General features: G+C 43.3%; 1 protein-coding gene across 1 annotated transcript in view; it reads left to right on the top strand.

The window, feature by feature from the left end:
* dlgap2a (discs, large (Drosophila) homolog-associated protein 2a) overlaps positions 1-15,093 on the top strand; it is a 79,419-nt gene that overhangs the window by 9,539 nt on the left and 54,787 nt on the right. Inside the window, exon 2 of the mRNA XM_065004269.1 lies at positions 11,701-11,912. Coding sequence (XP_064860341.1) covers positions 11,701-11,912 — 212 coding nt within the window. The remainder of the gene's footprint in view (positions 1-11,700; positions 11,913-15,093) is intronic.

Raw genomic sequence — 15,093 nt, 5'->3', positions numbered from 1 at the left:
GGTGAATAAGTGATCCTCAGTAATGGGCAGTCACTACCATTATGGGATTTTTATGAATTGTTTTATTCTGTGTTGAACAGCATTCAACCCACATAATGCATAGTGTACTTAATCGAAAAAAATGTAATCGAACCGAAACCGAACCAACCTGAAAAAGCAGTAATCGCTCAGCACTGCTGACTGCCTAATTTACAGAAAGGGAACTGAGGGGATCATCCATGCACCGTAAATTCTGAGATATGGATGTATAGATGCAGAATGCATGGTAGCCTATGTGTTGTGTGCAGCCGTCCCAGTGAAGATTGCTATTTATAGATTGATAGGACAGGGTGACAGCTGTGCTATGACATAAAGACAGCCAGAGGGCTGGAAGAAGCTTGGGAATGAGCTCAGGAAGGATGGTAACAGTTGAAGGGAATTGGCCAATGGCTTATGTTTCTCCCTGCATGCTGTACAGTCGTGGCCAAATGTTTTGAGAATGACACAAATATGAATTTTCACGACGTCTGCTGCCTCAGTTCGTATGATGGCAATTTGCATATACTCCAGAATGTTATGAAGAGAGATCAGATGAATTGCAATTAATTGCAAAGTCCCTCTTTGCCATGCAAATGAACTGAATCCCCCCAAAACATTTCCACTGCATTTCAGCCCTGCCACAAAAGGACCAGCTGACATCATGTCAGTGATTCTCTCGTTAACTCAGGTGTGAGTGTTGACGAGGACAAGGCTGGAGATCACTCTGTCATGCTGATTAAGGAAACACGTGCCCTCATCATTGCTTTGCACAAAAAGGTCTTCACAGGCAAGGATACTGCTGCCAGTAAGATTGCACCTAAATCAACCATTTATCGGATCATCAAGAACTTCAAGGAGAGCAGTTAAATTGTTGTGAAGAAGGCTTCAGGGTGCCCAAGAAAGTCCAGCAAGCGCCAGGACTGTCTCCTAAAGTTGATTCAGCTGCGGGGCACCACCAGTACAGAGCTTGCTCAAGAATGGCAGCTGGCAGACGTGAGTGCATCTGCACGCACAGTGAGGCGAAAACTTTTGGAGGATGGCCTGGTATCAAGAAGGGCAGGAAAGAAGCCACTTCTCTCCAGGAAAAAACCTCAGGGACAGGCTGATATTCTGCAAAAGGTACAGGGATTGGACTGCTGAGGACTGGGGTAATGGCATTTTCTCTGATGAATTCCCTTTCCGATTGTTTGGGGCATCTGGAAAAAAAGCGTGTCCGTTTGGGGCATCCTGAGACCATTCATGTGTGGGGTTGCTTCTCAGCCAAGGGAGTGGGCTCACTCACAATTGAGCCTAATAACACAGCCATGAATAAAGAATGGTACCAACACATCCTCCGAGAGCAACTTCTCCCAACCATCCAGGAACAGTTTGGTGACAAACAATGCCTTTTCCAGCATGATGGACCACCTTGCCATAAGGCAAAAGTGATAACTAAGTGGCTCAGGGAACAAAACATCAATATTTTGGTCCATGGCCAGGAAACTTCCCAGACCTTAATCCCATTGAGAACTTGTGGTCAAGCCTCAAGAGGCGGATGGACAAACAAAAATCCACAAATTTTGACAAACTCCAAGCATTGATAATGCAAGAATGGGCTGCCATCAGTCAGGATGTGACCTAGAAGTTAATTGACAGCATGCCAGGAGAGAGAGAGAGAGAGAGAGAGAGAGAGAGAGAGAGAGAGAGAGAGAGAGAGAGAGAGAGAAATCATTCTCTTCCTACATTCCTCTCAGAGGAAATGATAAAGTGGGGAGGGATTATCACTGATTGAGTTGTTTGGAGACAAGCGTGGGGCCAAGGAATCCAGATCTATCCCCGTCTCTACTCGAGTCCTATTTTAAATGCCACTGACTTATATTCCTAGCGGGAGAGGACCTGAGTTGAGCGGAGCAGCAGAGTTAATCAATGAAATTCCCTGCAGCAGGGCCTGCAGCATACAGCCCATTTCCCTGGGGATGCCTCTGGGGCAGGATCAGAGCTGAGGCCTGAGGGCTCAGTCATGGGAAGGGACATACACGTGAACACCCACACATCCCAGGAGAGTAACCGGACTGTAGATACTGCATATCTCAGAACGTGTTGCCTTTTTCTGCCTCTTTTTGCCATCAGTGTAGTTTGTAGTGGTTCTCCTCACTTGAGTGCATTCATTCAATTCGGCCTATCAATAACTGAGCACACATTTTCTAGTATATTCCATCATGTTGGAAGCAGCATGAGCTGTTCAGACACTTACTGTATAGATCTGTATGTTCTCTTCCTTCATGCAAATAGCCCTGTGCTGCGTGTGTATATTCATTAGGATGGGGGGAAACACAGTGATGTCTGGTCCCCCTACACAGGGGGAGATGGGAGATGCTCCAATCAATCTACTGTAGTTTACCAGCAAATCCAAATGAAACTAATCTCACCACAGCTTGTGGCACTCCTTACTTGATTAGACGTCTAAAAACTCCTTGGAGACTTATTTTACCCATCGACTATGATGAGCATTCAGTGTGTGTGTGAGCGTGTGTGTGTGTGAGCCAGATTCAAATAAGGTCTAGTGTCAACCCATTATTGTTTTTTTAACCCTTATTTTACATGGTAGGTTGACTGAGAACTCATTCTCATTTACAGCAACAACCTGGGGAATAGTTAGAGGGAAGATGAATGAGCTGGGGATGATTAGGTGACCATGATGGTATGAGAGCCAGATTGGGAATTTATCCAGGACACCCGTTTACCGTGTGTTAAAAAAGACAGCACCCTACACCAATCACTGCCCTGGGATCATTTTTTAGACCAGAGGAAAGGGTGCCTCCTACTGGCCCTCCAACAACACTTCCAGCAGCATCTGGTCTCCATCTCCATCCGACCAGGACAAACCCTGCTTAGCTTCAGAAGCAAGTCAGCAGTGGGATGCAGGGTGGTATGCTGCTGGCTTTGATTGAAAATTGCAGTGACACACTTTTCCTCAAAGAGTACCATCATCTTTTCTCATGACTTAATGAACTATAAAGGAATGACGGCGAGAGATAGTTTGGTGGGTTGGGATGGTGCCAAGCACGCACAATGTGACAGGATATAACAATTACAGATGGATATTGCATTCGTTTCAGCTGCAACATCAACACGACGTTTAACAATCACTGAGATTGTCTTCCTTTATGAAGAACCCATAAAAGGCAATTCGTAGATGTTCTGATGACTAACCCAGACACACACTGAACAACCTGAGGAAGAGATGACTAACCCAGACACACACTGAACAACCTGAGAAATAGATGACTAACCCAGACACACACTGAACAACCTGAGAAAGAGATTACTAACCCAGACAGACAGAACAACCTGAGGAGGAGATGACTAACCCAGACACACACTGAACAACCTGAGAAATAGATGACTAACCCAGACACACACTGAACAACCTGAGGAAGAGATGACTAACCCAGACAGACAGAACAACCTGAGGAGGAGATGACTAACCCAGACACACACTGAACAACCTGAGGAAGAGATGACTAACCCAGACAGACAAAACAACCTGAGAAATAGATGACTAACCCAGACACACACTGAACAACCTGAGGAAGAGATGACTAACCCAGATGAGGAGGAGATGACTAACCCAGACACACACTGAACAACCTGAGGAAGAGATGACTAACCCAGACACACACTGAACAACCTGAGAAATAGATGACTAACCCAGACACACACTGAACAACCTGAGGAGGAGATGACTAACCCAGACAGACAGACCAACCTGAGAAATAGATGACCCCAGAGAACAACCTGAGGAGGAGATGACTAACCCAGACAGACAGACACTGAACAACCAACCTGAGGAAATAGATGACTAACCCAGACACAGAACAACCTGAGAAATAGATGACTAACCCAGACACAACAACCTGAGGAAGAGATGACTAACCCAGACAGACAGAACAACCTGAGGAGGAGATGACTAACAGACACACACTGAACAACCTGAGGAAGAGATGACTAACCCAGACAGACAGAACAACCTGAGGAAGAGATGACTAACCCAGACACACACTGAACAACCTGAGAAATAGATGACTAACCCAGACACACACTGAACAACCTGAGGAGGAGATGACTAACCCAGACAGACAGACCAACCTGAGAAATAGATGACTAACCCAGACACACACTGAACAACCTGAGGAGGAGATGACTAACCCAGACAGACAGACCAACAGACACACACTGAACAACCTGAGGAAGAGATGACTAACCCAGACACACACAGACCAACCTGAGGAAGAGATGACTAACCCAGACACACACTGAACAACCTGAGGAGGAGATGACTAACCCAGACACACACTGAACAACCTGAGAAATAGATGACTAACCCAGACACACACTGAACAACCTGAGGAAGAATGACTAACCCAGACAGACAGAACAACCTGAGGAGGAGATGACTAACCCAGACACACACTGAACAACCTGAGGAAGAGATGACTAACCCAGACAGACAAAACAACCTGAGAAATAGATGACTAACCCAGACACACACTGAACAACCTGAGGAAGAGATGACTAACCCAGACAGACAGAACAACCTGAGGAGGAGATGACTAACCCAGACACACACTGAACAACCTGAGGAAGAGATGACTAACCCAGACACACACTGAACAACCTGAGAAATAGATGACTAACCCAGACACACACTGAACAACCTGAGGAGGAGATGACTAACCCAGACAGACAGACCAACCTGAGAAATAGATGACTAACCCAGACACACACTGAACAACCTGAGGAGGAGATGACTAACCCAGACAGACAGACCAACCCAGACAAACACAAACCAACCTGAGGAAATAGATGACTAACCCAGACACACACTGAACAACCTGAGAAATAGATGACTAACCCAGACACACACTGAACAACCTGAGGAAGAGATGACTAACCCAGACAGACAGAACAACCTGAGGAGGAGATGACTAACCCAGACACACACTGAACAACCTGAGGAAGAGATGACTAACCCAGACAGACAGAACAACCTGAGGAAGAGATGACTAACCCAGACACACACTGAACAACCTGAGAAATAGATGGCTAACCCAGACACACACTGAACAACCTGAGGAGGAGATGACTAACCCAGACAGACAGACCAACCTGAGAAATAGATGACTAACCCAGACACACACTGAACAACCTGAGGAGGAGATGACTAACCCAGACAGACAGACCAACCCAGACACACACTGAACAACCTGAGGAAGAGATGACTAACCCAGACACACACAGACCAACCTGAGGAAGAGATGACTAACCCAGACACACACTGAACAACCTGAGGAGAGATGACTAACCCAGACACACACTGAACAACCTGAGAAATAGATGACTAACCCAGACACACACTGAACAACCTGAGGAAGAGATGACTAACCCAGACAGACAGAACAACCTGAGGAGGAGATGACTAACCCAGACAGACACTGAACAACCTGAGGAAGAGATGACTAACCCAGACACACACTGAACAACCTGAGGAAGAGATGACTAACCCAGACAGACAGAACAACCTGAGAAATAGATTACTAACCCAGACACACACTGAACCACCTGAGGAAGAGATGACTAACCCAGACACACACTGAACAACCTGAGGAGGAGATGACTAACCCAGACACACACTGAACAACCTGAGAAATAGATGACTAACCCAGACACACACTGAACAACCTGAGGAAGAGATGACTAACCCAGACAGACAGAACAACCTGAGGAGGAGATGACTAACCCAGACACACACTGAACAACCTGAGAAATAGATGACTAACCCAGACACACACTGAACAACCTGAGGAGGAGATGACTAACCCAGACAGACAGACCAACCTGAGAAATAGATGACTAACCCAGACACACACTGAACAACCTGAGGAGGAGATGACTAACCCAGACAGACAGACCAACCCAGACAAACACAAACCAACCTGAGGAAGAGATGACTAACCCAGACAGACAAAACAACCTGAGAAATAGATGACTAACCCAGACACACACTGAACAACCTGAGGAAGAGATGACTAACCCAGACACACACTGAACAACCTGAGGAGGAGATGACTAACCCAGACACACACTGAACAACCTGAGAAATAGATGACTAACCCAGACACACACTGAACAACCTGAGGAAGAGATGACTAACCCAGACAGACAGAACAACCTGAGGAGGAGATGACTAACCCAGACACACACTGAACAACCTGAGGAAGAGATGACAACCTGAGGAGATGACTAACCCAGATGACTAACCCAGACAGACAGAACAACCTGAGAAATAGATGACTAACCCAGACACACACTGAACAACCTGAGGAGGAGATGACTAACCCAGACAGACAGACCAACCCAGACAAACACAAACCAACCTGAGAAATAGATGACTAACCCAGACACACACTGAACAACCTGAGAAATAGATGACTAACCCAGACACACACTGAACAACCTGAAAGAGATAGATGAGGAGGAGATGACTAACCCAGACACACACTGAACAACCTGAGGAGGAGATGACTAACCCAGACAGACAGACCAACCTGAGGAAGAGATGACTAACCCAGACACACACTGAACAACCTGAGACAGACACACACTGAACAACCTGAGGAGGAGATGACTAACAGACCAGACAACCCAGACACAGACAACCTGAGGAGGAGACCAGACCTGAACAACCTGAGGAAGAGATGACTAACCCAGACACACAGACCAACCTGAGGAAGAGATGACAGACACACACTGAACAACCTGAGGAAGAGATGACTAACCCAGACACACACTGAACAACCTGAGAAATAGATGACTAACCCAGACACACACTGAACAACCTGAGGAAGAGATGACTAACCCAGACAGACAGAACAACCTGAGGAGGAGATGACTAACCCAGACAGACAGAACAACCTGAGGAAGATGATGACAGACACTGAACAACCTGAGGAAGAGATGACTAACAGACACACACTGAACAACCTGAGGAAGAGATGACTAACCCAGACAGACAGAACAACCTGAGAAATAGATTACTAACCCAGACACACACTGAACCACCTGAGGAAGAGATGACTAACCCAGACACACACTGAACAACCTGAGGAGGAGATGACTAACCCAGACACACACTGAACAACCTGAGAAATAGATGACTAACCCAGACACACACTGAACAACCTGAGGAAGAGATGACTAACCCAGACAGACAGAACAACCTGAGGAGGAGATGACTAACCCAGACACACACTGAACAACCTGAGAAATAGATGACTAACCCAGACACACACTGAACAACCTGAGGAGGAGATGACTAACCCAGACAGACAGACCAACCTGAGAAATAGATGACTAACCCAGACACACACTGAACAACCTGAGGAGGAGATGACTAACCCAGACAGACAGACCAACCCAGACAAACACAAACCAACCTGAGGAAGAGATGACTAACCCAGACACACACAGACCAACCTGAGGAAGAGATGACTAACCCAGACACACACTGAACAACCTGAGGAGGAGATGACTAACCCAGACACACACTGAACAACCTGAGGAGGAGATGACTAACCCAGACAGACAGACCAACCCAGACAAACACAAACCAACCTGAGGAAGAGATGACTAACCCAGACACACACAGACCAACCTGAGGAAGAGATGACTAACCCAGACACACACTGAACAACCTGAGGAGGAGATGACTAACCCAGACACACACTGAACAACCTGAGGAAGAGATGACTAACCCAGACACACACTGAACAACCTGAGAAAGAGATGACTAACCCAGACACACACTGAACAACCTGAGGAAGAGATGACTAACCCAGACACACACTGAACAACCTGAGGAATAGATGACTAACCCAGACAGACAGAACAACCTGAGGAGGAGATGACTAACCCAGATACACACTGAACAACCTGAGGAAGAGATGACTAACCCAGACAGACAGAACAACCTGAGGAAGAGATGACTAACCCAGACACACACTGAACAACCTGAGGAAGAGATGACTAACCCAGACAGACAGAACAACCTGAGGAGGAGATGAGGAAGAACAATGAAAGAGGATCTAGATGACTTACTTGGTGACTGAGTATCTAATATGGTGACTGAGTGTCTAATATGGTGACTGAGTGACTGAGTATCTAATATGGTGACTGAGTATCTAGTATGGTGACTGAGTGACGGAGTATCTAATATGGTGATTGAGTGTCTAATATGGTAACCCAGACAGACAGAACAACCTGAGGAGGAGATGAGGAAGAACAATGAAAGAGGATCTAGATGACTTACTTGGTGACTGAGTATCTAGTATGGTGACTGAGTGATGGAGTATCTAATATGGTGACTGAGTGTCTAATATGGTGACTGAGTATCTAATATGGTGACTGAGTATATAGTATGGTGACTGAGTATCTAGTATGGTGACTGAGTGATGGAGTATGTAATATGGTGACTGAGTATATAGTATGGTGACTGAGTATCTAGTATGGTGACTGAGTGATGGAGTATGTAATATGGTGACTGAGTGTCTAATATGGTGACTGAGTATCTAGTATGGTGACTGAGTATATAGTATGGTGACTGAGTGATGGAGTATCTAATATGGTGACTGAGTATCTGATATGGTGACTGAGTATCTAATTTGGTGACTGAGTATCTAATATGGTGTCTGAGTATCTAATATGGTGACTGAGTATCTAGTATGGTGACTGAGTATCTAATTTGGTGACTGAGTATCTAGTATGGTGACTGAGTATCTAATTTGGTGACTGAGTGACTGAGTATCTAGTATGGTGACTGAGTATCTAATATGGTGACTGAGTGACTGAGTGCCTAATATGGTGACTGAGTATCTAATATGGTGACTGAGTATCTAATATGGTGACTGAGTGACTAATATGGTGACTGGGTATCTAATATGGTGACTGAGTGATGGAGTATCTAATATGGTGACTGAGTATCTAGTATGGTGACTGAGTATCTAATATGGTGTCTGAGTATCTAATTTGGTGACTGAGTGACTGAGTATCTAGTATGGTGACTGAGTATCTAATATGGTGACTGAGTGCCTAATATGGTGACTGAGTATCTAATATGGTGACTGAGTATCTAGTATGGTGACTGAGTATCTAATATGGTGTCTGAGTATCTAATTTGGTGACTGAGTGACTGAGTATCTAGTATGGTGACTGAGTATCTAATATGGTGACTGAGTGACTGAGTGCCTAATATGGTGACTGAGTGACTGAGTGCCTAATATGGTGACTGAGTATCTAATATGGTGACTGAGTATCTAGTATGGTGACTGAGTGACTAATATGGTGACTGGGTATCTAATATGGTGACTGAGTGATGGAGTATCTAATATGGTGACTGAGTGTCTAATATGGTGACTGAGTATCTAATATGGTGACTGAGTATCCAATATCGTGACTGTGTGACTGAGTTTCTAATATGGTGACTGAGTATCTAATATGGTGACTGAGTATCTAATTTGGTGACTGAGTATCTAGTATGGTGACTGAGTATCTAATATGGTGTCTGAGTATCTAATTTGGTGACTGAGTGACTGAGTATCTAGTATGGTGACTGAGTATCTAATATGGTGACTGAGTGCCTAATATGGTGACTGAGTATCTAATATGGTGACTGAGTATCTAATATGGTGACTGAGTATCTAATATGGTTACTGAGTATCTAGTATGGTGACTGAGTGACTAATATGGTAACTGAGTATCTAATATGGTGACTGAGTATCTAATATGGGAACTGAGTATCTAATATGGTGACTGAGTGAATGAGTATCTAATATGGTGACTGAGTGACTGAGTATGGTGACTGTTCTCTAAAGAGTTGAGGCCCCTTGAAGGATGGTGAGCCTGTGTGGCGCAAATTAAATGTACAATTTTAAGTATGTCGGGTGATTTTGCGATGGCTTTGGGTTGGAGATTCAATGTACAGGGAAGAAATATTTTTGTATTTGAAGTACAGCGTCATGCACACACATTCAGGCACGCGTGCGCACACACACCACTAATATATACTTCAGCAATCCCCCTAGCCATGTGTGTGTATGTTTGTTTGTGTGAGAGGCTTAGTTCCTGACTCAGTTCCTGATGTAGTTACTTTTTAAGTAACACAAAACTGAGAAGAGAGAGAGAGAGAGAGAGAGAGAGAGAGAGAGAGAGAGAGAGAGAGAGATTTGTGGTCGTTTGTTTAACGAGCCTGTGATATTTAAATGAGTTTGTGAACAACATGATGTTACCAGTTTGATTAAATGAGCAAGCAGTTTGTTGAACAGCTTCAAATAGTTTCCACAACCTTTCAACACATTCTATTATACAAACACAATACCAGAATATGATACTTTTGTGTTCGGCTCATGATTTTCATTTGAATTCCAGAAGGGATCTTCAGAACAGTTGGATCAGCGCAATTCCATGGTAACAACTCAGATTTGTCACATTAAAATGTATGTCAAACAAAACCAATGATTTCAAAGTTAAACAAACCGTACACGTTTATGCACAAGGACTACTTTAAAAAAACATTTACTTGAAGATCACTGCAGATGCACGTTTTGGAAACGTGAATGACAGCACAAACTGTACAAACTGTACAAACGTTGTTATTAAATGATCTGAGCTTTCTAGTGTGCAGCTCTTTTTCATGTGTTGTGCTCCGCTAGCCAGCACCTCACCCATCATCAATGACTGTATATTTTATTTTATCCAACTGAACTATAACAGATCTCTTGCAGGGTTTATGTACTACTTAAAGACGTCTTGCATCAGTATGTAATCCATCAGACAGGAATGTCAAACAGTGTTAGCTCTCCTGTGATTTACCATACACCATGTAACACTGTGTAAGCAGTAGACACCACATCTCTGATGCTGCTTCTCAATATTGAGGAGCCTTGTGATGTGTACTGTAACCTTGGGTAAACACTGCACCATCACGCTGCATATACCTCGCTTTGAGTCTCAATCTGGGAACAGGTTGCAGTCAAGGGAACAAGTCTGAGTCAGAAAAGCAAACATCTTTCCAATGGGGATGATGCCATGCGGCTGTCTATGTCTCACTAGCTGTCGAGAGAGAATGACAACAGAATATTACATGGAATGTACATGGACTATATTTGCCTGAGATGTGGTTGAAAGGCGGTTGCTGTGGATGAATCTCCTATTCTGTTTGATCCTCTATAATCTCACTCTCACTACCTTCACTTTTACCAATAAACATGATCGAGGACACAGTCTGTTTTACAACCACGGCTGAGCCAAGAGCCTCTGAGTACACAGGCAACCTTGAGGGAACAACATCTATACTGACATAGCGCACAGATATTGGCAAACTGTTTTCAGGTCTATGCAACAATAGTAACAGTTCAAATATAAACTCTACCTACTTACAGTAAATATGATGTACGTAAATACATGGTACCACAAGTGGGACCAAAGAAACATTGAGGTAAACCTGCGTATTTCTAGTACTCGTACTATAATAACATTATATTCTGCAATCGTACTACTGCTCTTACATGGTTTTAGTGCCACTTCCCACCCTATAGAGACCCCACCTGAACCCTTCTCTCTAACCCCCTCTCCATCGCCCTCCCCCAGGTACCTCAGGATGAGTGGAGTGGTTACCCAGGGGGAGGTAAGGGTGATGAGATCCCCTGCCGGAGGATGAGGAGCAGCAGTTACGTCAAAGCCATGGGTGATGAGGAGAGTGGAGAGTCTGACTCCAGTCCCAAGACCTCCCCCGTGAAGACGGTCCGGCCACACTCCCTGGTCAAGTATGTCATGCAAAGACCGCTCTTAGACTCCCAGAGGTAGGCCATGTAAAGTATCCCAGCATGCAATGTCAAAGATGTGATCCAGATATGTGGTTAATAAGGGCAACTTCTAAACCTTGTGCAAGTGAATGAATACATTTGATTTGATTTCTATAGCAAAAAGGTTTTCGTGTGATTGTTTATAAAACATTGTTACGGGTGTGCGCTGTGGAATAAAGTGAATGAATTCTGGAGTGGAACACTAAAAGAGGAGAATTGTGTTATTGCGGTGTTGTGTTAGTGTAGTTTTGTGTTAGTGTTGCGTTAGTGTAGTGTTGTGTTAGTGTAGTTTTGTGTTAGTGTTAGTGTAGTTTTGTGTTAGTGTTGCATTAGTGTAGTGTTGTGTTAGTGTAGTTTTGTGTTAGTGTAGTTTTGTGTTAGTGTTGTGTTAGTGTAGTTTTGTGTTAGTGTTGCGTTAGTGTAGTGTTGTGTTAGTGTAGTTTTGTGTTAGTGTTGCGTTAGTGTAGTGTTGTGTTAGTGTAGTTTTGTGTTAGTGTTGCGTTAGTGTAGTGTTGTGTTAGTGTAGTTTTGTGTTAGTGTTGCGTTAGTGTAGTGTTGTATTAGTGTAGTTTTGTGTTAGTGTTGCGTTAGTGTAGTTTTGTGTTAGTGTAGTTTTGTGTTAGTGTTGCGTTAGTGTAGTGTTGTGTTAGTGTAGTTTTGTGTTAGTGTTGCGTTAGTGTAGTGTTGTGTTAGTGTAGTTTTGTGTTAGTGTTGCGTTAGTGTAGTGTTGTGTTAGTGTAGTTTTGTGTTAGTGTTGCGTTAGTGTAGTGTTGTGTTAGTGTAGTTTTGTGTTAGTGTTGCGTTAGTGTTGTGTTAGTGTTGCGTTAGTGTTGTGTTAGTGTAGTTTTGTGTTAGTGTTGCGTTAGTGTAGTGTTGTGTTGCTTTGTGGCAGAGGAAATGGGCTTTTAAAGGATTAGATGGGACATGATGCAGACACAGTCACAGAAACAACAACATTAATGCCTAGCAATATGGCATGACAAATGCAGCAGATTAACATGAAATTAGATTACAATACTTGTCCAATGATAGGATGATGCCAGCGGAATTCTAACACAGAAACAATAGCACAAGAAAATACATATCCTAGATAGATGATTCAATAAGTTGGGCAAGAATGCTGTTGTTTGCCTTTTTACATACTCTGTTGGAAGGCAATGCTGTTATTGGATTATAAAACTGCATATTGTAGTCATCTACCTTTCTTTACATTAATGTCAGTGAGGAAATGTTAAAACAGAAATGATACACTGATGTTATTTCCCTGGAAATGTCTCATCATTATCAACTGTGGTTTCGGAAGAGGTTTAGAGCCTTGAATTCATTCCACAGTGTTTAAAGGGACACACTAGTTATTTCCTCTGTTTACTTCTACTGTTCCTGGTCCTTGTATGGTGTGTTAATTGTCCTTGTCAATGGCTGCTTTGTTTGCCCATTGTTTCACCCATTTCCTTGTTACCTCACTTCCTCACCATCTTCACCCCTGGGCCACTCTCATATATCATTCATATCCTTGTCAGTGTATGTGGCAGAGCAGTAGCAGTTATATTGGAATACAAATGTGGTCCTTTAATGAGATCATGTGGTAGTTACAAGGTGGGTCTCAGTGTAAAATACATCTCCCATCGACTTTCAGTCTAAATGGTTTTAGAATTTTGTCTCTAATTTCTCTGTTTCTTCATTATTTCAGGGGCAGGTATGAGAAAATCACTATTCTCTGATCCACCACTATAGTTGAATATTTATTGTGTTTTGAATTTAAACATTACGTCAGACATAAAAACATGAAATTGTATTTGGCGATTCCATCGTTCCCTGATTTGATTGTTAAAGTAGTAGTGCCACTGTCTGCAAGAGCAAGCACAGTCACTTTCACTCCTCCAAAGCCACTCGTCTCTCTTTGTTCATGGCTGAATATGGAGACAGTAATAATAGGAGTCCATTTTTATTAATTTTCCATTGTAAAATCCTCCTCCCGGATCAGCACTTTCAGAAACTCATGTTTTGTTCTGCCTATTGTATTCTGCTGTATCAGCCAGTACAACACAATGACTGGCCTGAGCTAGGCTCTTTTAATGTACAGGGCTCTATTAGATTAACTCTATTCTTGGCACTCTCAAAACAGGCTGCTCTGTACTAGTACATTCTTCATTTTGGAATGGGGAATGTTTTATTGGTGCTATTTTGGCATACCGAAAATAATTATTAGTCATTTGATTGACAGCCTTTAAGTTAACAGAAAAATTGCTGTGGTACATGATGTCAATTTCTTTCTCACTTACAAATGACCTTGGTGCAGACCCAGGATAAGGGAGTAGCTGAAATCAGCGAGGGGCACAATTTTGGGGTGTTCTTGCATTAGAATTATATTGAATTCTGTTTATATCACACTATACAATAATAAACCAAAAGTTCAAGTTCCGAATCTCACAGACCATTGATTGAGTGCTTATGAAGGGACAGATTGACGTTTTGCTATTTTTATGTTGGGACATAAAACTAAAACTGATGGGGCACAAGTTTCAAGTGAGGGGGCTAAGCCCCCTGTTGCCCCCTTGTGGACCTGGGTCCGCCTTGATGGTGTTTGTTTATAAGGTGTGAAACCTATTGGATGCCATACAGTTTCATGTACAGTTTAATGCAAATGTGACTGTTGTAATTCTATCCTATCTATCTCTGTTCATTTCTACGTTGCTCGTGGTGTCCCTGCTGTACTGCACTATCAGCTCTATGTTGGTCCTGATCCAGCCCCCTGCTATGTCAGTCATGTATGGTTGTTGTGTGTTTCTCTCCTCGCCAACCCCCACATGCTACAGCAGCTCTACTCATTACCATTCAACACAGGTTGGTCAATTACTATTACGGCACAGCGAGGCTTTTTCCTGGAAAATACTGACACCACAGCAAGTGTTGAGTACACAATACCTTAATATCTTGTCAGCCTGACCCCCGCCACTGATGACACATAAAATGCAAGTGTGTTTCTCACAGTCAGTCTGTGGTTGTCTCTCTGTTACCAAGCACTCTGGGGAGTTAATTACGTTTCATTTACAATGTGTTTTTTTGCAATGGATTACTATTCATAATTGTTGGTGATTTTAATACTGTGCAGAACACAAATCTAGATAGATCGGGGGGTTGTTTGCATTATTCTAATCCAAAAGCACTTTCTGCAATT

The sequence above is a fragment of the Oncorhynchus nerka genome, linkage group LG18 (assembly GCF_034236695.1).
Source record: "Oncorhynchus nerka isolate Pitt River linkage group LG18, Oner_Uvic_2.0, whole genome shotgun sequence".
Lineage (NCBI taxonomy): Eukaryota > Metazoa > Chordata > Actinopteri > Salmoniformes > Salmonidae > Oncorhynchus > Oncorhynchus nerka.
The sequence above is the reverse complement of the archived record's forward strand: the minus strand, read 5'-3'. Positions and strand labels throughout refer to the sequence as shown.